At 39.7% G+C, this 27,368-nt stretch overlaps 1 protein-coding gene across 4 annotated transcripts in view; it reads right to left on the bottom strand.

Moving 5' to 3' along the window:
• Nucleotides 1–25,366, bottom strand: part of SMAD5 (SMAD family member 5) — a 30,115-nt gene extending 4,749 nt beyond the window's left edge. Inside the window, exons 1-7 of one of the 4 annotated variants that reach the window (XM_068408448.1) lie at nt 25,216–25,366; nt 21,254–21,378; nt 6,745–7,355; nt 5,262–5,513; nt 3,927–4,046; nt 3,049–3,270; nt 284–540 (exon numbers count right to left, since the gene is read on the bottom strand). In XM_068408448.1, coding sequence (XP_068264549.1) covers nt 284–540; nt 3,049–3,270; nt 3,927–4,046; nt 5,262–5,513; nt 6,745–7,147 — 1,254 coding nt within the window. In that variant the 5' untranslated portion in view covers nt 7,148–7,355; nt 21,254–21,378; nt 25,216–25,366. The other 3 variants (XM_068408447.1, XM_068408446.1, XM_068408449.1) reach the window with 3 other exon arrangements.
• Nucleotides 25,367–27,368: the final 2,002 nt, after the last annotated feature.

The following is a 27,368-nucleotide window of genomic DNA, read 5'->3' as shown; positions in this document are numbered from 1 at the left end:
TCAAATCTCCTTTAAAAAAATAGAGCAACTACAATGATTAACTCCCTGTTCTGAATACTGAAGTAACTAAATACATAGCCAACATTCAATACAGCAATATATGCTTTTCCTTTCTTGCATCGATTTCCCTCTCTCCAAATTAACCATTTGCAACATACTTGTCATTGAAAAGAACCCTATCAGGTCAGAATAGCTCTGCTACATTTGTTACAGTGCTAATGTAATTACGGCTGAATACCCAAATCCACAAGAAATTTAAATGCCCCCAAAATAATTTGTTTACCTTTACAAAACTCATTCGAATGGTGCACATTTTGGTGAGCTCATATACTGCTTCAAATCCATGGTTGACGGACTGAGCTAAAAGCTGAGCAAACTCCTGATTGTTAAAAATTTTCAGACTGCATCCACTAGGGATCTTGCATACAGTTGTTGGATGAAAGCCATGGTGGTAGTTGCAGTTCCTGCTCTGTACAAATATGCTGCTATCACTTAAACACTCAGCATAGACTTCCCCACCAACATAGTAGAGATGAACTCCTTGAAAACAAAGATAAAAATGTTTCAAATTACTTTTTCCCAAAAATAGAGTACTAAATACAATTCCCTCGAAATCAGAGGCAACAAAGTAAATTTTCTGTTTGAGGAGCTTTTCAGAAAAGCTCTTTTGCCCACACTATAACATACTTTCTCACTTCAAAACACAGTAGACTTCATTATATGTCAGCCACTAGATGTCCTTCTCCCATCAGTTACAGAATAGAATGAAAAGACTTCCACATGTCAACTGTTATGTCAAGCTATTTTCCTAGAGAATTTACGTGGATTTTAACACTCCAGTTTTATAAAATTGGTAGCTTGTGCCTACAGCAATTCCAACAGAAATAAAAGTGGCCGGGGAGAAGGGGCAGTGATAGACATGAATGAGAAAGTATATCCGTAGTCTGCTCTGATTTTCAATGTATTTTATCAAGCAAAAGGAGAGGTAAGTCCAATTAGCTGCACAACTTAAATACCATCAGGCTTTACAGACCTTAAAATCAACAAAGCCCCTAGATTTATCACATCTGCCTGGATTCAGCTATGCACATAAGTGCTTCCCTCCCTTTATGTTCTGAAGCCTATATAACACTATTACTGACTAAAAACTAATATATAAAAGCTGCTGATCCTTTCAGCATCCAAACACAGATTCTCACTGCTACTTCAGTTGAGATACTCGCCTTCCTTCTCCCAGATCTTCTCCCTTTCCCTCACCCACCACTGTTACATGGTTGGGATACAGTTCAGTTTAAGTCTTCCTTGCAATACCTTGAGAATCCACTGCAGACTATCCCGTGGTTTGCCAGATGAGGCTGCAGCAAGTCAACAGATGCAAGTTAATCTTTCAGACAGCAGCAACTGTTGTGAACATTGCTAGATCCACTGGGGGCTCAGGTAGGATGAAGGTTACACAGAGGAACCTTTGGCTTCAACAACTATAAGCAGCTGTCAGAAAATCTGGGGTGGGCAAGAAATCATTTCTACAGCACAACCCTATTCATTTAAAGACAGGGACCACCACTTGCTAGCTAACTTCTTTTGGGTAAAGACCTTCCCAGAGATCTCTGAAGAGGGGAGCTGGATAATGTAACAGTCTGAGAAGAACACAGATACTTCAAAAATAATCCAATGCACAATTAGAAGTCAGTTATGCTTGCAATGCAACACTTCTACAGAAAAAAGCTTAGCAAATAAGATTGGGTAGTTTTAAGGAGGCAAAAAACTACGACCGTCCAAACAAAAGCCATAAATAAATAATATTTTATCCCAAAACAATCTTAATTGTTCTCAGAACTGATACCATAAAGCAAAGTTTTAGTTTAGTAATTAGTATTAGAGATGTAGACATTTTAAAGCTTATTGCAGCCAATACTGTTCTATAACTTGATGTTGGATCCCTGTTACCTTTCTGACCTTAGGCAGATGTGCAAGATTTCTCTGCCAGTACCATCAAAAGGTGTAAGCCAAAACAAAAGCACCTGACAAACCACCTACACCTCAGAAATCAGCTGTTCCCCTTTATAACGTCAAGTTTTCTCAGACAACAGCATTGCAGAGCCAAGTTTCCAACAGCTATTAATATAACTCGTGGTCTCCAGATTATCTGCAAAATCTTGCCATATTTATAGTAGTTTCTAATTAACAGACTATTAAGGGACAGATGGGTCTTGAAGATATATTACAAGCAACAGTGACTTTCAGCAAACAAAACTCAAGACCAACTGTACCAAATGATCTTGGGTGTTAAAAAGGCCTCTAGATATGTGCACCAGAAACAGGGTTCTCTTCTCAGGCCTGACTTACTTACAAAATGGAGATATTCAGAAAAGGAGTACTACATTTTAAGATAATCCAAGCACATTCCATCAAAGATGAAAACCGTGCACCTATATGTGCTATCAGCCAAACAATATGGGAAAACTAGAAGATCTTGCAAAACCTGCTGTCTCCAGGAATCCCTCCCACACACATACACACCCCACGGATTCACTCAGACAAATGAGCCCTTGCAGTTTTGCATTAGCACTTCAAAGTCCTGCTGCCAACTCATGCAAGATATTTGAACATACTGTAGACAGCAATGTAATACCGTGCATGAACAACAAAATTAAAAGAAAAAATCTTTTGATATACTGTAAAGCGGTATGAAGAATTTGATTTAAGAAGCAGATACAACATAGAACATCAGAAGTCCTGCAATATATTTCTTGGTGCTGAAAGAGAAAATTCTACGTACAGACTATAATTAACCATAACAAACAAGCCCCTATGACAGTACAGTTTGGTAAGGAAGAGGTAATATTTCATCTTTTATATGCAATTCCTATACTAACTAGAATCAAACTATGCTTAAGTAACTTGTCTTCAGATACTGGAGAGGCAGATAATACACCACAGATGACTTCTACTATTCTTATCGAGAATAATCATTGTTGCAGTATACAGAAGTTGAAATAAAAACAAGGACTTAGCTTCTTAATCACACGTAATACAACCAAGCTTTACCTTTTCCAATATGTCGTCTCGTGTTCTCAATTGTTGAGTTGCGATTAACATTTGAGAGCAAACCTAAGCAGAATCTGTTTTTATTATTGGAGGGATCTGTAAACCCATCTACTAAGACACTTGTAGAAGATGCATGAAAAGCCTCCCCAACACGGTTATTTAACTCGTAATACACAATCGAACACCAGTGTTTGGGTTCTTCATAGGCAACAGGTTGAACATCTGAAAATAAGCAAAATGGAAATACCAGTTTACATAAATGTTAAAATATTAAACCTAAAAGCATAATTCAAAATATCAACAGATAAACTAAAAGCTTAGTCAACAGTTATGATGGGTGAGAAGAGTCCTGATTAAGATCTTAATGATTTTTACTTTCATGCATTTTAGCTAGTCCACTGATTTTATAACTATTTTCCTATTTTAAGCCTATTAAACAAAAGAAAAAAACCCTACACAAAAAAATACAGATAACTGACATCAGGTGAAACATGATTCTTCTGTTCACTTTAAAAAAAAAAGTTTTAACTGATATTCTAGGACTCAATTTTCAGAACCTTTGTGCATATACAATTCCAACAGCAGGCAAGGGTAGCAGAAAACACTAATTCTGAGAAATGAAAAAAGTTCAGCGTGTTGTAAGCCATACTATGCACCTGAGGCTTTAAAAGCAAGAGATGCAAACAAGCAAGGCAACTATTTGTCAATTCTTTCAGTTTTATTTCTCAATTCTTTCAGCTACAGCCCCAGTTTGCTTTGGAGGACTGCTTCCCCTTACCAACAAGGTTTACTGGGCCACTTGAAGTTATTCGCTCAATTTGGTCATGAGTTGTGAGAAGCCAAACTATGTTAATTTTACACCATACTATACAACTTACCTCTGGTAGATATATTTGGCATGATTTGAGGGATCATTGCATTGCTTGTGTCCATAGACTGAGAATTATCCTGCCCCATTTGATCATCAGGGGGCATATAGGCAGGAGGTGGAGTATCAGCTACAAACATGAAAAAGAATAAACCAGAATAAATCTCAACAATTTAGAATATTCATTTATTCACTCTACAGTTGTAAACACACAAAAATACTCTTGAACAAGAGACGTTAAAACATTTGGACCCATTTTCAAAGCAACCTGAAGACAACCCAGCCAGCTGTCTTTATAGTAATCTCCTTCAATAGTTGGATTCTTACCTACGGCACTCATAATAAGATTGGACACTTGAGGAAAACTAAGAAATGTGCTTTTTTCTTTTTGCCTTTTTTCTTTAATAACTGCACTCCTGCAGCTGGGTAAGAGGACTATAGGTCCCACTTCCTTTCCCCCCCACACAAACATTAGCTTTCTTCCCTATCCACTTCTCTGTGTTCAGAAAGAAAGAAGTCGTAGAAGAAATAACTTTATTTGCCATAGCATAACGAAGGCCTAAACCAGTTACTTTTTTGCTGCTTCTGTAGGCTGAGTTCATTATAAAAGTGTGGATCTCTGCATTCTTTCATTCAGTACAGGAGTCAGTGCACCAACACACTATTATCCCCTATTTCAGAAACTCCCGCCAGGTACCATTAACGCATCCATCCCAGTGACCACAGTCCTTATCGAAGAGGGATACCTCACTGAACAGACACTCTTTTTGTGGCACTGGGCACCCAGAAAGAACAAAGATGAGGCCACTGAGCTACTGGAAAAATAAATTCTTTAACTTATTAACTTCTTGGCTTTATAAACCACACCAATAACCACATGGACTCAATAAGGCTTTTTTCCTTTGTCCCCATCAACTGTTTTTTCCCCTGTTTTCACCCAAATCGGTTAAGTTCTTATCAAAAATTTCCTCTATTTTTTTCAGTTAAATACCGCATGTAAGTGTCTTTAATCAATAAACTTCTTACTAAGACTCTTACACCTGCTTTCTTTTCATTGCTAGATATTCCTCTAAAGTATGCAACAGCTATTCTACACTGAAGCTGTGCTAAATAACTCACCACCATAGTATCCATGACAACCAACATTTGGAAAAAAAAAAAAAAAAAAAAAAAATCGAACTATAACAATTAACTCTGACCAGTGACAGAACTAGAAAGAAACCCCCCTAAAATGCAAATAAAAAAGCAATTTATTGCAAGTAGCAGAAATTCCTGAGGTAATAAGTCACAACAGCATGGGTCATTTCAATTATTTTTATTAGGTTGACATCTAGGCTGTACTTACCTGGTAGCTGAAACGGACTAGATGGTCCAGAGCTAGCTGGGGAGCTCGGGTAAGTGCTGCTGGCCGGAGAAGGTGGGTAGGGACTGTTTGGCGAAATGGAAAATGGAGTGCTGTTGGGTTGCTGGAAAGAATCTGGAAATGTCGCGTTGTGTGGCATATGTGGTTCATTGTGGCTTAGGTTCCTGAACTGAACTAGTAGACTGTGCTGTGGATTGAATTCACTATGTCTAGGCACTAACACTGGAGGTAGAACTGAAAAAAAAAAACAAAACCCAAACAAAAAACAGGGAAACTTAGATTAAAAACTGAGACAGAAGGAAATAGATACAAATAATGTGCTCATCATGAAAATTTCAACACTAGCTGGAGTGGAAACAGGAGTAGGGGATTCATCTGTCATGCCTTTGCTCCACCCTCTCTCCATTTTTTTTACATTATGCTTCACAGAAGACTCAGATTTTACTCTCGCAAAAATCAAAGCAGAAATGCACCTATATTTCATGCAACTGGTAGCAGACCTTTTAAAAAAAAACCAAAACAGTCCACATGTGGCACGTACCAAAGTACTGATTTAGAAGTGCAAAACTCATGGCATGAACATATTATCGAATCAGTAAAAATGGAAATACAGTCTATATTACTATAGTGAAACTATATAGTTACATATAGTCCGTTTCAGTGAAGACAAACAAAATCTCTACTACAATATACAGCTATTGCTAAGCTGGAGTTTTAATTTTTAAATTCAAGAGGGCTGGAGTCTGGAATTCAAGTGCTACAGTAGAGCACTCGAGCACTACAGCCGGTTGCAGTAGAGTTACAACCATTTTGTGGAACAACGGAAGTAACTTTTCACTATACTTTCCACAGCAACATAATTCACCTCTCCCACTCGTAACCACAATCCTCCTCACCCTCTCCCATGGCAACAGGCCTTAACAGCAAACTTGCTACCTGACACAAATTTGGTACGTACCTTGCTCTAACTGAGCATCACTCTTGGTTCTGCTCAGCTCTGCTACTGGGAAATCAAGTGGGGAACACTGCACCCTAGAATTTCCTTTTTTTTTTTTAATCTCCTCAATTCATGTCACTCACTGATGAACTATCAGGCCCCTGAAAGGCGGCTACCAACCTCTTTGCAAGGACTGAGGTTTTTAAACAAATTTCTCAAAGAAATTCAAGTCTTTTGATTACTACTTTCCTATTTCCTTATAAATGAGGACTTTCACGCTAACTTTAAGGGTAGTAGGCTAAAGAGATCTGTGGGAAGTGTGATTTACCACAAAGAAAATCAGCTAGTACAGAATGGACGACACACCTCCCCAAAACCCCACCACAAAAGTACACTTTGAACATTCCCCTTCCAAACTCCCCCATATACCAAATGTAATTTGTCATACGGTACTGGAGGAGGAGGGAGTGAACAACTGTGTTTCCTGGAGATTTTGTTCAGTTTTTAGACAGCCATGTTCAAACATACCTGGGCTCTCCACCCTCTTATAGTGGTATGGATTGATGCAGACTTCCTTCTGTTTAGATCCAAAAGGAAATTCACAAATATCCAATGGCTTCAGCTCGTGATGGCTTTGTAGATCGGGCCAACGCCAAACACGACAGTAAATTACATGGGGAAGGCCTTTTCTGTGAGAAACTTGAAGTCGTCCATCTAAAGAGCGGGGGATAGTAACACACTTGCTGGGCTGTCCTGGACTGCTCAAGGCTTTCTCCAGTTCTTCCATAGCACCTTTTTTCTTTTTCAGCTTTTTTACCAAAGCATCAACAGCTTTTTCTGCCCATTTTTCTTCTTCATCTCCTTGTTTCCAGCCCAACAGACGCTTTACAGCTGGGCTAGTAAAGGAGAACAAACTGGCCATTGACGTCATTTGACACAAGTCTTCAAAAGGTTTCTTGGGTTTTGTCTGTTGGGGTTTTTTTGTTTATTTGTTTTTTCAAATAAATGTCAGTGTATACCAAAAGCAGTTATTGCCACCGGTGAGCTGTATTAGTTCTTGGAGGCTGACAAATGAACATATAGATGTCAGTGATGAAGTCTTCCCACCAAAAATAATGATCGATTCCTCCGATTTAGTTCTATTAAAAAGATCAGTTAACAAGTAATTAGTAAACAAGTAAAAAAAAGTGGTAAAACAAAAAGGCAGATATTAAAAGAATGCCTGTTTCAACCCTAGCCATCACACCTGATTTTATTTCAAAACAAAATCCCAGAAGTACTAGGACCTCACCCCAAAGCTAAATAAAGTAAAACATGATCAGAGTCCCCAGGTCTTGCATTACTGATTGGTGGGGAAAAGGACAGTCAAGAGACCAAAGGGACGGCATGGCTTCTGTTAACAGCATTCCTTAAATCTGGGAGTTTCCTTCAGAAGAAAGGCTTGGGGAACATGCTTTAAAACTGGTATTATATCTCTGTCACAGTGCTTCACCAGAAGACTTAAACTTGCTATGAAGAAATAGGGAAGAGGCACAGTGAAACCAGTAGTTCCACAGCCAGTACTGCATAGAAGTACTCAGCTTCTCAAATGGATCTTTATTTCCCAAAAGGAAAAAATACTAAAGCATCTACTTGTTCCTGAGCTCTAATTAGGTACTCCATGGGTTTTTTTTAAGAGTATTAAAAAAATGAGGAAGAAACTGCAGATAACTAAAAGAAAAATAAAAACAATTGAAAGAAAAACCCAATAAAAAACTCAAACCAACCCCTCCCCAGCCACTCCAAAAGGTGGTCAACCTTTTCAGCTGTGGCTATTTTTATGCTGCACTTCCTTATATCTTTTAAGAAGAATATTTGAAGCACTGGATATTTTTAGCCTTTGGCAACAAAAATTGTTTTCTTTTCCCCAGAAAAAGAAGGGGGGAAAAGGCATGGCAGAGTAAGTACTAGAAATGTGACCTTTACTACAAACTGCCTCAGAAAGGAGAGGAGCAGAACAGCACTGTGCAACTCAGGCTGCGCTCATGAATGGTGGTGTTTTCCACCACTCACCAGCTCCAATGCAAACCCTCCCCCCCCTCAATTTAAGGAGTAACGATGACAAGAGGAAATGATGTGCTGTGGCAACGAACTGATAAGAACTTGTAAAATCCCTTGTGAATACTAAATAAGCAAGTATAGACAATGAGCAGCTGGCAAAAAGCAAGAGCAGAGCTAAGAGAAAGGATGTCAATAACAAAAGATGCTTCCTTTCTTGCTACAGAGACTGCCAAACAACATTGCCTCTCAACTTCTGACAAACCGTGGTGAGTTAGAACACCTAACATACCCTGAGACACCAAATCTGCACATAAGAGAAAAAGGTGTGGGGGGCAAAGCAAGATTTAAGTATCTTTGTGCTGTTTCTCTTAGATTGCTACCTTTAATCAAGGGGATCTTTCTTCCTCCCATCTTTGATTTACTACACGCCATCTGATAAGGCTTTTCTAAGTGTCTAGGCACATTTACAAGCTCACTCAGACACACAGAATCAGAGAATCATTTTGGTTGAAAAGGACTTTTAAGATCACCAAGTCCAACCATTAACCCACCACTGCCAAGTCCACCACTAAACCATGTCCCTCAGCACCACATCTAGACGTCTTTTAAATACATGGATGGATATTTTCCTATTACAGAACCATGTACTAAGCATCATCAGCCAAAGATACAGCAAACATCCCTAGACAAAGGATTTATAATGTCCCACATGTAACCATCCTAAGATTTTCTACTGGGAAGGTGGAAGATGAGGAAAGCTGGGAACAGACCCAAGGACACTTGGCTATGATGAAGAGTGTAAGTTTAAAAACTTATAAACCCCCTTTACAGGAAAAAAATCCATTTATTTCACACAGTAGGTTAACCTCATTGGTACTTCTTTGATTATTCAGCTTTGTTTCAATAATACGGAAAAAACTGGGAAAAGCAAAATAAACAGAAAAACTGTTTGAAGATCTTTCTTCCTAAACTCTCATTAAAAAAAATGAAAAAAAAAAGAAAGTAAAAGAACAAAAGTCTTTCACTGCTTCATTAAGTCCTTAGACGAGGGTATTGCAAAAAGAAAATAAAAACAAAACAATTACGTGTCACCTTATTTCTTTAGAAATAAGGACACGTCTGCACTTTAAATATAAACTTAGTTCCCTAGAACTATTACACATGAGAACCTTTGCACCCTTCAAAGTAACAGGAAATACATAAAGGGAGATAAACTTGGCCAAGAACACAGACTAAATTTATTCTTTTACTGAGGATAAAAGTTTAGTGTTCTAAAAAGTAAAAGCTGTTTACAGTCACAATTAACTTCCAAGCCTTGCGCACATTCAATAGCTGTAAGATAGCAGTTGCTCACAGCCCTAGAAAAGGAAGTGAACCCACCTAGAACCTCAGACCAGCAAGCAGACAATTAAAAAGTTCTATTTCTGTTTCTCAGCTATGCTTTCAAAGAATCTTAAGAATCATCAAGGCAGAACATAGACTTGACATTCCTATAGTTGAGTCGAGCTCAAAAGAGATTTCAATAAACGCTTCTTGGCTGTTTCCACTCTGCCTATTCCATTAAGGCTGCCCCATCTATATTATGCAATCAAGTTTACAGATCTACGATTCTAATCTTTGATCATGTATAATTTTTTTTTTTCAGTATTTCAAACACAGTAACATGCAGCAACTAGGAACGAAATTTTACTGGGTGTATATCACTTCAACATCATTTACCCACAGGTATGCTCATGGAACAAACAAGCTAACTAAAAGCAAAGAGAGCTGGAACAGTTCTACTGAAACGATGCTTTGCAGTAACTAGTATTTGTAGGGCAACTGTCAAGAGAATTCTGATAAATGACTCTGTCCTATAAAATATGATTTTAGAAATAATCTGCTAGGACTAACTAACATAATTAGCTCTAAAAACTTTACATTAGTCTGAATACCCATCAACAAAAGCAAAACCTAGTAGAACAAGTATTTCAGAAGCATCATAACAGATTTGATCAAAACTGTTTCAACTTCTTAAAAAAAAAGTTTCCACATACATGCTTGTACTATAACCACTGAAAAACCAGACTGTTGACGTTCAAAACTTTTAACAGCATTTACTGTAAATTCATTCCGGCCACCCATGAGGCTTTCAAGACTCTTCTGCTGAAGTGTATTTTTACCTGTTCAAGAACAGCAAGGGCAAAAAAGAAACTCTGCAACAAACTGATAGGCTTTGATAGGCACACATGACACCGAATTTATCTCATTATTGACCTTTCAGAAGTTAATTCTGGACAGCAAAAATACTGAAGGTTTACAGGTTTTGCTTTTTCTTAAGGAAACAAAGCAGTATTAAAAAGTTTCATGAATTATTTGTAGACTAAAAGTGTTCCCTTCTTTGGAGCTATTTAAGGTCACAAAGCAGTAGGTTCAGGCATTTATGTAGAAAACAAACATTTTCATGTAGAAACTGCAACTTTTATAGGGCTTTAAAATTTCTGAATGAATGGCATAAACCACATTTAGAATATTTACTTGCATTTGATGTAATTTCAGCATCTAATTTTTGAAAGGCTTCTAAGTAATCACGACATCTGCTAGGAACAGCTTCACCAGATCATCTATATTTACAATCAGTTTCCTCCAAGCCTTTAAAAGTGCATGTTATAAGCTGTGACTGCAGTACAACAGCGCATCACTGTAAGATTTGAGCACAGAAACAAATGCTTTAAAGAGTTGCATTTTCATTCACAGTATTGCACAAATTACTCGTATTGTTGCACCTCTAGAGGCAGCTGGTAACAACTTTCATGGAGAAAAAAGTGTACTTGAACTTCCTTAAGAAGCAGAGGGTCTATTATGCATTACCTTCTTTTATTAAATAACTTTTCAACTGAGCTACAGGAGAACATCAGCTGAAAAACATGTGATTACATTAAAAAACAGTTACAAACACTCTTTAAAGAGCGAGTGTAATGCACTGCACGGGGTAGCATGAGGGGGCTTTTAACGGGTGAATGTAAAAGGAAGTAATCGCTGTATCAAAATGAGACTTTGGGGCATGCATTATTTATACCTTTAAAGTTCTTGTTAATGACTACAGCAAATGGAAGGAAACTAGTTGTGTGAACAGGTCCATTGTTTGAACCCCTTCTTAATACCTCATCAAGCCAGATAGATATAAACAAAGTTGGTTAACAGCAGAACTTAGAAATTACATTTCATTTGAGAAGATGGGAGAAATAAACTATCTTTCATCTACCATCACAAATACTAAGCAATTCAACTACCTTTCAGTTCCTCTTCTGAGATTTTCTTAGCCTACTATATTAAACTGTCAAGTTCAGCAGATTAATTTGATTCACTATCAAGGAATCTTCCGGCTAAAACGGCCTGAGCGGGACTCTCAGCAGAACAGATCAATATAAAATTACATACTATGTATTTATCTTAATGAGAGGCTTTTTTTTTTTCTTATGTAACACGTTCTGCCATTGATTCCAAACTAATTTCCCACTTGTAAAATCTAAATTTAAAGTACCATTAACCAAGCAACCCATCACCCCAAGCAGCATGGCAACGAACAATGCTTTTCACAAGCATAAAATGGGTAACGACTACATGGTCCTCATCCGTTCCTCCTGCCAATGCTAAGCTTTTGTTGCACATGTACAAGCACTACTCTTTTCCTGCTTAACTTACTTGTTTGCAATTTAAGAAAGCTTCCCGTAGCATCATATCCAACCTGAAATAAGGAACGTCACTCCTCATGATTCGAAGCCGCTTTGAGACTCAATTTTGTAATATAAACAAACCACCACTTATAACTAGCCACACAATTGGTAGTTCATTAGAGCTGCTGCAGACTCGCAGTTAAAACTGTGCTTTGCAGTCAGCTCTTGTGCCTAACTTTATTACCCCTTCAAACTTAGAAACGTTCACGTATTTTGACTCCACACACACGTTAACACACTACACATTCACACAGAAAGGTTAGAAACTCAATTACAGTATATTACAGCATATCACGCTATATTCAATTATCAATATTTTCTTTAAAACTACCTAAAACTAGAACCTCACACAGTAATATCACCCGGTTTTATTAAGGTCCTTCTTTCCTTGTAAAACTCCTGACAGGAATTGTGCTTGGCTTTTATTATCATTTTCCCAAGTCTACATCTTATATTGTAGCCCAGCACAGGGACGCATGCAGTGGCATTCATTAGAGCCTTTTCCTGAGGACAAACATAGAAGAGACATCGGCTCCATAGTTTTTCCATGCACATCAAGGATAAAATAAACCCTAAAGTTACACAGTGGTTGTGTATAAAATCAATAAACTTGAAGGGCCTACATATTTCCCTACCATGAATGGCTTTTCAACAAAAAAAAATTCTTTCAATTATCCTGTGCAACATCTTACTCAAAGAATATCATCAATGATTTAAGTCATCTTTTTTTCCCCCCTCTTCCCTTTAAGGGTAAGTAATAGATGAAAGGAGATTTTATGAATGATACCAAAAAGGAACTTGTGGTATTTTCATCAGAACTGGGCTTGCATATCCAAATGCACATCCAGTTGACTAAAACCTATAATAAATGCTTTTATACTAGCACTAGATTTCTTTGCTTCAAACATGCCTTGTAAGGCAATATATTCTAACTAACAATACATGTAAACAAGAACAGAAAAGAATTGTCTGGTATCTTCAAAAATTTAACTAACCATGACCGCTCTCCAAACAAAAAATGTATTGACAACTTCAGACATGGCTTTCTCACACAGTACTTGTCCTTTTCATTTCCACATCTGTATATCATCTAACACAGCTAACAAAAAAAACCAAACCTGAAGCATATAACTCTGTCAGCAGAGAAGTATTTAACTAGCGCTCCCTTAAAAGAAACATAATGAAAATCTCTGAGGCCATGCAGAAGCAGTAACGCATTGTACATGGAAGAACTGGTATCATAAGAGCCATGTAGCTCAGATTAAGAAAAAACACAAACATCACTTTTGCAAAGTCTTCTCAAAAATCACTGTTAAAATAAATCATACAAGTGATAGTGATTTCTATCACAAAAGAGGTCCAGTCAGAAAGAGTGCACTAATAGAGCTCCACTGCACTTCAAAAGCACCCTCACTTCCAACTGATGCCAAGAAAACCTCAGAGAAGTGTAACCAAAGAACAGAAAGTTTTGCATTTGTCCTGCATCATGGCAAAACTTGAATTTAACTGCGATACAGGGGAGGGGAAGGGGAGGGAGAAAACCTAAAAACTTCCCAAGCCTAAAAAAGTTAGTATCTGTTTCTTAAGGCATCCACTTAGAACACAAAAATCCAATGCTCACAAGGCCCTGGTCTCTGCAACTACTCTAATTACTGAGCAATTAGCTTTTGTAGAAGTTCTCAAAAACTACAAATTCCATCTTAGAACCAAAATCTCTCTCCCTTAAGTGTTTTGTCAGAACCGTGCATTTTCTCACACTTCTATTTCAGCTAATTGGCGCTTTCCAACAGAAGCATTATGCTGAAAAATGCCACCATCAACAGTAGTCAGCACATCTGAAAGTCAGCCCTGAAACTGCCTCATTTTTTAAGGTTATTTAAGAGCTACTTTAACCACAGCAGATAAATAAGTTAGCATCCACTTCTTAATTAAAATTACATACAAGAGCAGCACTAAATTTCACTAAACATGAAAACAAAAGCCTAAGCCTCCACTGGTAGGTTGGTGGACACAGATAGGTAAGTGGGTGATTAGGAATTACTTCAGTACTACACCTGGAGAAAAAAAATGGGAAAATAAAGGACATCTTATACTTTTCACAAACTCTAAAGTATGTTAAAAAATTGACAAGCTTGACAAAGCCTTCTAAAAATTTAGATGATCATATGCAAGACCTTCATTAAAGAATAAGATCCTAAATACAGCCACTAAAAATGTGAATTGGCAACAAAAAGCATTGAAAGCAAGGACTGTACAGACTTTCATAAAGCTTTAAAAGAGGGGAAGAAAAATAAAGATGTATATGCGTGTACACACTTCCATTCCAACTGAATCGCATTAAGACTGTGACAAGTTTACAAAAGCTACAGGATTTGGAGGGAACACTGACAATAGTAATTCAGCAAGCTTTTTTTCCCCTTCCACAGAATGAATGAATGGCAAAGTATTCTAAATTTGTCAGTTTGTGACATCCACTGACCCAGAATTCAGAGACACTACCTCATAGCTGGTGGATCAGTAGCAGCGATTCTGACAAAGATCCTCTGTCAAGGATGACAGTCCTGGCAGGCTCAACCTTGGTGGTAGGTCAGTAGGGATACAGACTTGGCAGGCGACGTTCTGCACTTTGCCAACCCACGCTGGTCAAGCACGCTGAAGTGCCAGCCAAACTTTTCTACGTGGTCACAGGAACATGGCTAAAAAGGCTTCTAGAAAACAGCGCAGGAACTTGCACTGCGACTAATGGTAACTGCAGAAGTCTTGAATTGCTGTTCAACTTGCTTTTAATGAGCTGTTTATCAATGTTAGCCATTAAATATCTGAAGTGTTTGCAGCTCACACAAGAACAAATCTCTTCATTCTGAGCACAAGCTGCTCTCCTTACCTGTTGCTATAGAAAAATCACCTAAACATCTTTAAAGAAGAACCATTAACACGTTAAAATTAATTTCAGCAAAACTATCACAGACATTAGAAGAAAGTTGCATTTTAATCAACATGAAAAATTTAACTGGCAGGGAAAGAAGAAACAGAGACTTGCATAGGATTGCCGCAGCAGTATTTCTGCAGGTATATAATACAGCCAAGAGCAACAAAGGAGTTTTTAGAGTTTTCTTTAGAGAGCTATAAAGAAAATATGCAGGACATTTTTCTGAAATTAAAAGTGTCCTCTGGAATATTAAAGATCACAACCTAATTTGCAAAGACCATTTGAATAAACTCAAAAATATACGCTACACTTAACAGACCACGAGCACTCCATCTTGAGAGATGGAATTTCTTCCAGCTCAGATAATATTCTATCATCATGAAAACTCTGCACAGATCACCCACTCAAGGCACAAGATTGAAAATCTGACTTCATAACAAGAACCAAGTAGTACAGGGTCCACAGCTGTAGTTCCTTCAGGTTCCATCCGAGATTGAAATTCCAAACCTCAAGCAAAAACCACCCACCACAGCTGTAAGCAGCATCATAGGAGGACACCCTTTTGTTGTGATGTTTTGTCATCGAGAGAAAGACATGCAGAGGAAACCTCTCTTCCTCCTTTCCCATTTCTCATCTCCACCATGACTGTCCATCTTGGGCTTTCACTAGGGAAGTTTTCTTTGGGGAAAAAAAAAGGAAATGCCTCCCTCAAGTGTATTTTCTCCACATTTGAAAGGAAAAGAAAAGTTTGACAAAGGCAGGTACACCAATAAGCACATGGTTTGTTGGGGTTTGGTTTGTTTTGCAAAAATAAGTGCCGTTAAGCACTTAGCGGTAACTTCAAGGCCAAGTGAACAAAATCTTAATATCAGAGGTAAGAGTAAACCACTATCAAACGGTACAGATTAAGACATTAAATCCAACAGCACCCTACACAGACAGGGCACTCTCAAAAGTTACAACACGCTAATTATGAAACATCTTCAATTAAGTTATTTGCTGCTTCTATTAACTTTCACTACCACCAGCTGCCAACTTCATAAAGTACTGCAGCTTTTGATGAGCATGGGCACACGACTGCAATAGAGTGTTTGCACAGGTTTTTTCCCTCCTTCTCTTCAACCAAATTCTGTGATTCCTCAGAATATCAGAAGGATACTCTGTGCAGAACTTCCATAACTGAGATACGCGACAAACAATGCTCATTTCACTTTTCAGTACTTTAAAGCCACCCATGGCAGGTAAATTACCTGAAATTAACAAAGGAATGAAAACCAGTAAGAGACTTCATCTAAAACCACGACATACTGACAATCTAATTTCCCATGACAAGACAAAACTTATAGGCTGATGCAAATTTTGACAGTTAATTCCTTGGAGGTTTTGTTAAAGCAGAGAGCCCAAGTAATTCACCAACTAAAACCTCTAAATCCCTACAGATTCCACCAAAGGATTCAACAACTATTACTGAACCTATTCAACAATATATTCAACAACTACCGCTGAATCAGTTCTTCCCTACCTCATTTTACTGAGAAATACCTTCATTTAAGCAGCTTAAAGTCCCATCAGAAACTACACAACTGGAACAGAGCACAGATCACTTGATTTCCAGTCTTGTGCTTTTAACCACAGGACCGTATTTCCTCTATTAAGTTTACAACCCGCAGAAACAGAAATTGCCGTTCTAAATAAATCACTTAAGCGGTCCATCTGTTGTCAGGCAGCTGTCAGTGCTGGGTGCGTGCAAGAAAGGCCGAGGTGGACAAGTGTGTGTGCCCTAACATCGCCTCCGCGGGAAAGGGCCTCTTTACCGACGGGTTGGAAACGGGTGGATTTGTGACTCTCCCCTTCCCATCGCTCGGGCCTTACAGCGGCTACGCGCGGAGTTCCTCGTCTTAAAAAAAAAAAAAAAAAAAATCAAAACAAAACAAAAAGAAACAAAAACCAACGAGCCTCTTATTAGCATTGCAACAGTTTGCTCCTACAGTTACGTGCACAGACTTATTTTTATCGGCACGAAGCGTGTTTTAGCAGCCCCGCAGCGCGGTCCTGCGCTCCCCTTGCCCTCCTGGGGCTGCTCCTTCCCCCACACGCCGCTTACCGGCCTCCTCCCCCCTCCCCCCACAGCCCCCGGCCCGGGACGACCCAAAGCCTGTCACAGCCCGGCCCGCGCAGCCTGGGGAGGCCTCGTCCCCTCTAAGTTTCCGAAAGGGCCCGTTCCCCGCGCCCCCCGCCCTCCTCCGGGAGCCCGAACCGCAGCGCCCCGACGCCGCTCGGCGCTGAGGAGGAGGCGCCGCTCCCCCCGACACCCCCCCACCCCCGGCCCCAACCCCCGCGGGCCGTCCCGACCCACCCGGCACGGAGCGAGGTGGCCTCCCCGCCGCCGGTGTCCGTCAGGCTGGAGGCGCCGGCTGGGCCGCGGCCGCCCGCTCGCAACAAAACTTTATTGGGAGCCCGCGGAGGGGACAGCGGCGCGGCGGCGCCGGCGGGGCCAGCGCCGGGACCCGGATGTGCGCGAGGGGCGGGGGGCAGCGCGCGGGCGGGATCCTGCGCGCCGCGCATGCGCCTGGCGGCCGGGAGGAAGCGGACGCGGCGGGAAGGGCTGGGCCGGGGGGGTTGAGGGGCCGCCTCGGAAGGGTCTTGCGCGAATCCAGCCTGTACCGCAAAAGAGTGTGAAATAAATAAAACAGCGAGATGTTCGGTTTTGTTGTCGAAAAAAGTAATTTACCCTAAGACGGAGGAATAGAAAAGTTTCCTCAAACTTATAGCGGTCCTACGGTGACCCCTCACGAGGAACGCCCCCGACCAGGCCTGCTGAGGGGCCTAATGGCAGCCAGTGACCGGTGTGCTGCGGGGCTGAGAGCCTGCACTCCCTCCCGCCCAGTGCTGTGTGCTGCCTTCCCGGTGGCTGAGACTGACCCACTGGCCTCGGCCCTGGTGCTTTGGGGTGGTTTTGCGACACCAGTTTTAGCCGCAGTGCTGAGGTCCTTCAGATAGCTACATCTTGGAGGAAGTTACTAAACCCAAGTGGTAAAGCTTCAACAAAACGTGTTATAATGCCAGTAAGGGACAAACTCCTGCTTTTCTCATAATTGTCCTCATTGCATGCAGTGGATATGACCACTCTTTCCTCAAAGCCATTTTTTGAAAAGCACAGAAGAACATTTCAGAGAGGTACCAGGCCAAAACTACCTCTAACACACCACAACAGCGCCTGACCTTGACTAAGTATACTGCAGGCATAATTGTTTCTTGTCACTTTTAACTAAGTAAACTGATTGATACAAAGGTAAATTAAAGAAGAATTGGGTTCCACGCCATGACTTGATGTCAGAATGTTTTCAGTTTTTAAATACACAACTGACTTCTGGAACTGCAAATGCCTAAATTTCCACTAGATCTGAAGAACGTTCTTACTTTCGTTGAAATTGATAATAAAAATGACTTGCCCACTCAAAGGCCTCTTATCGTAGGGAAGGGCTGGCAAAGTCTTGTTTCCCTTGCAAAAGACAAGATGCCTTAGAGCAATGCGTGGGAGGCTGAACCGTATCCAGTTCTGCTCTTCTCTTGGTTCACGAGCAGGTGGAACTGCTTGCCATGAAATACTGTTGAGGCCTGAACTGATGGCATTGAGATATTTAGCTTTATATGGGCAATGGGACCATCCACAATTAAGGGAAAGTATCTCACACTTTATAACCCAAAGGCTGCCTTCCTCAGAGGAGACCGATTGGAGCCTGTTTCAGACACACTACTGAACTAAACTGAATCCTAGTCTGATTCACTACAGAAATCCCTACAGAAGAGTTTCTTCCTGTGGCAAAAATACCATGTAGGAACAAATATACTGGGCAAAAGCATCATTTGTATGTAAATTTGTATCTCTGTTGTAGGACATGTGACTACACCATCTTGCAACAGTTAAAAATCTGACATACCAATTGCATCTGGCGTGCCGGCTGAATCTTGCTATCAAATTCCTTTTGGAAAAAATATTAGAAACAAGCAAATGTAATGAAAAGTAATTTTATATATACATCTATATGTATATAGACAAAGACACATATAATTAAGCTAAAAAGAAACCACATGAAACTCCATGTTTTATTTGTGTAAATTAAGGGTAAAACATCTACCAAAAAAAAAAAAAAGAAAAAGCAATGTAAAGTTTGTAGACACACAGAAAAATATCCAGTGAGCCAAACTGAAGTTTCAATTTCAAATATATTTGAGCTTTGAAGAAATTTTCTTCTGGTTCAAAACTACATGGCTCTTGATTATTTCTGATGTAAACAGAAGTTTTTAGCACCAGTGTACTCTGATCAGATCTATACAGAGGTCAATTAATAGCCCAACAGGATATCTCTACTAAAGTTCATGACAACGGTGAAAGAGCAAGACTTCGGTGTAATTTAGTCACAGAACAGAACTAACCTTCAGGGACTCCTATGTATCTCTGCACCAGCAATTGTTCTGCTTTGGCCAGGCAGTCCAAAATATGGGACAAAAAAAACCCCTGTTGGTCTTTTTCCAAATCTTTTGTGTAACTTAATTAATAAACCAAGTAACAAACAACAAATTGGCAGCAGGCATTTTAGGTGTTGTTCATGTGCCAGCCATCATGTCTCTACAAAACAAAATGTTCTCTTATTGAGAAGTTACACAACAGTTGTATGCTGTCAGATGAAGCTACAATGCAGAACTCCGATGTGCTTCCTCCTGCGAAGGTTTTAGAGTTCCAGTAATGAGGAAAGCTGAAGGTGTGCATGGAAGTGTATGGGAGAGGACAAGGAAAACTGAAAGTTTTCCAAAACTTAAGTTTTCCAAAATGTTCTCAATTTAAAACTACAGGCAAGTTAGACATGGCTGCTTGCAGCACACCACTCCCCAGAAAGCAGTGATTCTTAAGCACAATAAGCAGACTATTTTGGAGTATGGTAATAATCTATATGATACACCAGCTGAAAAACAGTTTTCCTCTTTTTTTTTTTTTTGCCATTTTGTTACAGACTAATGTTGAATGGCCAACAACCAAATATCTAAAGTCAATTTATCTCCTTCTAGTCGATGGGACAGAGTAACAGGCAAAGTAAATGACATTTGCTATCTAATGATTCAAGTCTGTATATCCTTAAGGTCACAATAAAATTAACACCACTTACACCACTGTCTACTTCATACATGGTTTCCATCACTTAAATGTCTAGTGCCATGCTCCAGTGGGTCCATTCTAATACCACCTCAAGCTCAAGAAAAGTCTTGCAACAAGTAGACTCAAGGCATCCTGAGCACATTTTCCAGAAATCCCGTGATTTCACGAAATCATGAATTTCACAACTCACGGAACCGTCAATCCTCTTTTAGCATGGGGAAACCTAGATTTTCCAACATATGGACGTGCAGCTGTGATAATCCGAGGAAAAATGACTAGCTAACCTTCCATTTACCTGACTGTTTTAATTATTAATTGTGTGTTCAGATTCTGCAGTCAACTGCACGTTTATACTTTTGGTCCTGCCTTGTAAAGTCAACTAAAGTACAAGTACTTGTCTCACATTCCTTTGTGCACAGTCTAACGGCAATGAAGAGAGAAAACTGCTTTCTCATAAACCTGTGCTGCTGTAGATGTTTATGTTGGAGCTAGCTCTAACCTTACAGGCTGATCAAAGTACAAAACAATCAGCAGAAAAACTACCACCGGTTTGTATCAGGCCTTGCATGGTTGAGAAGCAACCATGAAGTCCAACAAGTATCTTAAATTACATTATTTTGATTTTTCTCTCCAGATTTTGAATATGATCCCTGTATTTCTTAATGAGATTTTTGTTTGGTTAGAAAGGAAGAGTTTGAAAATCAAATAGATTGTTTGAATTATAAGGAAACAGTCTTGAAAAAAGTTGCTTTATTATGAAACTTCGGCCTTCCTGTGACTTCTAAAATGACTGCATTGTTCAACTTAATTCCCTATCAACTTTCTAAATTGCTGGAGAGGAGAGGGAAATAAAAAAAAACAACCAAACAAACAAAATAAAACCAGTTACCATGTCTCTACCCATATTAAAAATTTGCAAAACCACTTTATAACTATGTTAAAAAAATCCCTGTAGTGTGAAAGATGGCTTGGATTTTTAAACCAAATCTAGCTTAAAATCAGAGTTGGGGGAAATGGATAGGATAGCTCAAGAAAGTTCCACTCTCACAGCTGTTAGCTGAGAAGAAACGGGGGAAGGGGGAAATGCTGAGAAAGGAATTTATTTTTTTTTTGGCAGTGAAGAGAGGAACATGCCATCCCTGTTTGAAAAGTTTCAGGGTGGGAAAGGCTAAGGAGGGGCTAACATACTATACATACCTTTACGTATATTTTTGAGGCAGAAAAACAGTGTTATGTTTGAGCAGAGTTCAGCAAGTGGAAAGGGAGGTGGCGTTCGCTCCGGCCATTTGGTCCTCTTAAATAACTCCGCAATTCATGGCACGCTGAGAACAAGCACAGTAGATGGTGAGTGGCTGCCTCACAACAAGAAGGCAATAGATATGTTGTGTACATCACATCGCAAATGTAAGAAAATGGAAAAAAATGTTTAGTGTCCGGAGGAAATACATTAAAAGTGTTTATCTGCAAGGCCCTTGGTGGTGTGGGCTCCTGTGACATTACACTCACTGGCTCGCAGCCTTTGAATTTTAGAATGAATTATGTACCCTGTTATTGTTACAGCCACACTTCTGGGTGCCTCGCATGACTCAACTCACACAGCAGTACTGAGAAAGGGAGAGAAGAATTAGTCTTGTTTCCTGAAGCTACAGGTACAAGACATTAACATGAAATTGTAGACCAGAGGAGGAAAAGGCAAGCCAAAGGTATACTTCCCAGCAAGTTTAAAGCTGCAGACTTTTCTTCCTAGACTGGAAAAATAAATGAGATGAGACATGTAACTGAATACTGGTACATCTATGGAGATGTTAGAAACAAAGACATTATTTAAAGGTTTTGTAAGTTCAGCTCAACAGTGTCTTTTCACACTCTATGGAATAAAAATGTGAATATATTGGGGATGATATATCCAGTTTGACAGATCAGAGTCAACTAAGGGTGCAAAACTGAACATGCAATTCAAAAAATAAATGTCTAAAACACATACAAAAAAGGCAAAATCCTAAAAAGGGAAGAAGGACACTGTGGGAAGAGTAAGACGTATAAGTAGTAATGAATAAGAGAAGCCTTTGCCTGAGAACCATCACAAAGTCCACATCAGAGTGTGAACCTGCTTCTGTTGACACCTGTGGACAGAGTCTGGTCGGGGCACAGTACTGCTAAATTGGATCTGCTTCTTGGAACGGGGTGGAAAACTTCCCAGAGGAATGGAAAAAATGTCCCAGCTGATTAACACAAAGTAATACACTGCTCTCATGGAGGAAATGATAAAGAAAAGAATTTTAAATGGCACGATCCCTTTGACTATTCCTCCAGTGTTGCTGTTTTTCTAGACCCTCCCTCAGCTTGCCCTCACCATTGCATCAGCAGTACAGAAACATGTAGTACTCTCCTTCTTCTACATCAGTGATTTTCAACTATTTCCAGAACATGACCTCACATTACAAGAACAGTTTCTGGAGTCTGACACCCACTGCTAAACTCAGAAGAAGGATAGCCCCTGCCACCTAAAAGCTGTCTGCAACAACCAGACCAAATACCCATGGACAACGGAAGAGCTGGACCATCGAAGTGGGGTAGAAAAGGTAGTACAGAAAGAGAATGAATCAGACATCATGGTTAACTTCCTTCCACTTACCATGACGACGTGATCACCGTGAGCTTTTTTCTTTTACAAAGACCCTGCTCAAAATTAGTCACAAACAAAATTGTGTTTTATTTTCTTAAAGATTTGCTCCCTTCCCTACCACTTGGTTAAGGTCCTACACCGTTAGCCAAATGCGGAGCCTCCTGGGTGTATTCTTCAACATTATCGCCTGCGTAGACCCCGTTTTTCCCAGGGCTCTTCACCCCCCAGCCCAAGCGCTGCCTTCTGATGCTCCCTTAGGGAAGCGACTGGCGTTTGGGTGGGACACATTCTCGCTTTGGGACAGTGAGGAGATCTAACATGCAGCCTCGCACTCAACATAATCATCTGCTGACACAGTCATGAGCTGGAATTCCATTTCTTGTAGCAATAGTTGGGACCAACATCCACAATAACTGTGCACTGAAAACTCGTATTTGTGGCTCCATGGCCAAAACCACAGGAAAACTATTTTTAGCGCAATGGAGCTCTAAATAGTGGAAGCACTGAAAATTTAGCTCACATCGTGGGCCAAATTCTTCTCCTGGTTACACCCACTCTGTGGAGAAGCTTGAGTATAATAAACAGAAACACTCTGAAACATAAATTTTAAAAAAAAAAGGGAAACTTTTGCTTATGAGTGAAATCAGTATTTTAAACTTTAGATGAAGAAGGGTACACATCCTCCAGCATTTCCTCTAGAAATAAAGAAAAGGAAAGGAAAAAGGAACAGTTGGAAATAGAAGTGATCTGTTACAATAATTGGACCTTTTATGATAAAGGTAATTCATCCCACTGTATATGTTTGAACAATACCTATAGCTAAAATCTCTCCATTCATTATGCAGATACTTCTGGCTTAGACCAGTGAAAAGGACACTGCGTTTATCTGTGTCTTGAGAGAAGACACAGCAGATGAGTGTAGCCTATGAGTAACAAATCAGGTTTTAATAGCTAGACCTACACTTAATTACTCACAAGCCAACTTTCTAACAGCAGTTTTATCACCTCAGGATTTCACAACACAAAACAATTAGTGATGGCAATGCAGAGTACTCGAGCTTTCTCAGGTAGGAACCGACAGGACCTGACTTTCTCCTCCTGGGTGTATTTCTCCCAGAGTCCCCAAGTTACAGGACGCTGGGCCTTTACAACTTGTATTTAAATTTCGTGGCACACTCAGGGACACAACTTTTTTTTCCACCCTCATAACCAAGTAGTTGAGTTTAATAATTTCCTCTACAGTATCAAGATCTGCATATACAAGTATAATAATGCCTATTATAAAACTAAAGTGCTTTTGGGCATGGTGTAGTGCAGGTTTTTGGACAGCACGTTGAAAGCTATTTGCTTCTCTTTTCAAAATTTCCACAGAAATTTTATTTTCCTTTCTTTGCTTTTTGTTAGGAGAACAGGGAACAGGATCATTTTCTAAAACAAAAACTAAAACTTTTTGGAGAAGCCAGTGAGATGAGAAAATCACAAAATAGGGTTTTTTTCTCATAATAATAATAAAAAATGTTATTTTTCATTCGCTATTTTATTGTTGATTAATTTTCTTCCACTCTTTAAGCACTGCCCTATGACATATGTTTTAAAAGGAAATACAGGAAGGAAAATCAAAAGGCAAACAGCACATTTTCAATTTTGGTTACATTTTTGCAAATCTGAAATAAATTAGGATTATTGTTATTGTCTAAACGCCTTCATATGTCACGCAGTGAAGGAAAAAATAAGAAGTTCATAAATGCTCCAGCTGCTTAGATGGGCCCCATGTAAGGCACTGTCACTAAAATAGTTCACAACCCTAATTACAATTCACCACATCTTGGGAATGACATTTAGGATTCTCGAGGCGCTTTTAGATAATTTTTAGACTCTGCGTAGAAGTTCAGCTGTCACGAAGTCGGTTTTATTTTGTAACAGATTTTATCCTTTGGAATGTTATGTTTGGATTGAGCTGAAGATATGGAAAAATACATGCAATACAGTTTGCTTACCCGACTGAAATATAACTCCTAAAACAAAGATGAAACTTTTTGTCCTTTAATGTTCATATTCCAGCCTGTGCTTGCCTATAGCTATTTAGATTTGGAAGTGGGGGGGTAGCAGAAAAAAACTCTCCCTTACTGCATTATTCTGACTCCATTAGTGCAGTCAGAGAGCATTCCTGCTCTCTATCCAGTAATTAAATAAATATTTAACATTGCAGGATTTCTTTGGAATCCCAAAAGTTAACAATAGCTTCTGCTATCGGTGTCGCTATCTCGGGGGTGCTGTTTTCACAGGCGTATATTTAGAGCTCAGCCACATCGCCCACTTGCATTACGAATAGTACAACCCACCCCCCTTAAAAAAAAAAAAAAGAAAACAAACAAGCAGCTCAATAAAATCTGGAAACTTTTATAAAGTGACGCCATCTCTGCGAATCTCCTTCCCTCTGCTGCAAAACGTACTTCAAAGCTTAACAAATGAAGTGGCAGGCAGGCTCTCGTAAGCAAAAAAACCAACCCCAAACAAATGAACACAGCTTTACCTTCCAGAAAATTACTGCGGCTCCATTTTCTGACCCTTTATTTTTTCCCTAGCTCCCTTCCAAGTGATTTCTATTTCTCTCTCCCATGCTGGCGGCAGGGCGGCTGGGGAGGAGCCCTGCGCGGAGGGTCCCCAGCCCGCCGGGGAGCGGGGACCGGATCGGGTAACACACCCCGCAGCACACCCAGAGCTGGCTGCAGAGAATTCAAATTCCCACTTTAGAAACTTTCTGCAATACTTGTGTGTCAAGTCTATTTTTGCTTCCTTCCTTCATCCTGTAATAACGCTCGGCGGTCCGATGCAACGCAGCCATCTTTTGTGCTGTGTCTTTCGTACAATCTGTAGATCAAAAGCGCTTTGCCAGTGTCAATCCTGGCGTTGCAAGAGCTGGCTGATCCCTTTTGGGGAATATTTTATCTAGTTTGCAAAATGGGAGCAACTACAATCAGTGTATTGACTCTTTGCATTAAGTCTCTCTGCCCAAAAAGAATACTCGCAATCTGAATGCACTTAATGGATATAAATGTGTATATACATGTATAATACGTATAAACAGATATATATACACACATATAAATATATATACACACATTTAAGGCATTCAGATGGTATGTCTATGTGCACATGCACGCACACACCTCAAAATGGGTCAGTTTAATTAGTATAATGGCGCTTTTCATGTAAAAAATACAATTATAAAGTATGAATGATCTTCATACCAGGCTTTCTACATTTGCATTTTACTGCTCTGTGTGTATATACAAAGCTGGTAAAAATAGAGAGTAACATTTATAAATGAGAGTGTAAGTCTGCAAAAGACAGGTCGTTCTCTGTGAATCTACTGGGCTAAACACAATGAAAGCTGATTAGTCTTGTTGACAACAGAGCTCACAGAAGTTTCAAAGTCCAGTTAATAGGAACAGTCTGACAGCTGCACACCCCAGAAGAACCACTTAAAACAGAAAATAAAATTCATGCTATTAGATGCTTGCAGAATCAAAGCGTTTCTTACTAAAATAATGAGAATATTATGATTATGTCTAATCATTAGCCATTGGTCTTCATGAAGATGACTAGGGTTTTGTCTAAATGATCAACTCAACCCTCTCAAACCCTAGTTCATGAGAAACCTTGTGTCTCCCTCACACTGCAACTTGAGTTCCCTTGCCAGAGCTCCAATTATCTGGCAAGATCTGAGCCAACAGTAGAAAGGAAGGTTCAGACACCCCCCAGTAAGGCATACAGCAGGGAAGGATGAGCGTGGCTTGTTAAAGGAAAGTCAGACTTTGCAGATCACTACTGGATTTCTTTGAAGGATTCAATCAGCAGTGAGAAAGATAATGTTCTTCTTGATGTATTCTACCTGGATTTCTAAAAGACTTGGCAATGCCTCCCAACTTTCTCAGGGAATATAATCTGCCAGGGCAAAGGAGGTAATGGTCTAAGAAGGTAATAACTACTCAAAAGTAAGGCAGCAAAGAGTGGCAGTACCTGGTTACTTTTCACAGCAGAGGGAAGTGGAATTTCACAGGCAAGTGTGTGCACATTGGTGCCACTCAACGTATTGCTGAGTGAGCTGGAGAAGGGAGTAAGACGATCTGTGGATAATGAAGTTGTGTAGGAAAGCGAAGATAAGGACTCAGTGTGAAGAGCTGAAGAAGGAGTTTGCCATACTGAGTGGGAAACAAAAGGCAGATGGAATTTGGTGTAAATATAAATACAAAGTTGCACACGTGGGAGTGAAGTCACTTCCAAGACAATGTGCTCTAACATACTCAGGAACAAGATTTTACAATAGTTCAATGCAGGTGTTGAATGTGTTTTTGATCACCAAGGAGAGCACTGAATGTCAGGAATAGCTACAAAAGGAATGGCAAACAAGGCAATGAAGATCGTTATGACGCTGTGAATTCCTGGTGCACCTGCGTCTCACGTTCCATGTAGAGGTCTGGTTCTCCATCTCAAAAAGAAATGCTACATCTGGCAGAGGTACAGACAAGGCCAAAAAGAGTGATCTGAACATCAAATGGGCCCCATGGAGGGAACGTCTAAATAGTCTCTTCCATCTGGAAAAGAAACAGCTGAGAAGGGATATTACAGACATCTGCAAAAAGCCCAAGTGGAACAGGGAAGGTGAAAGACAACTTTGTCTTC

This window comes from Nyctibius grandis, chromosome 10 (assembly GCF_013368605.1).
Source record: "Nyctibius grandis isolate bNycGra1 chromosome 10, bNycGra1.pri, whole genome shotgun sequence".
Lineage (NCBI taxonomy): Eukaryota > Metazoa > Chordata > Aves > Nyctibiiformes > Nyctibiidae > Nyctibius > Nyctibius grandis.
This window is presented reverse-complemented; position numbering and strand designations above follow the sequence as displayed.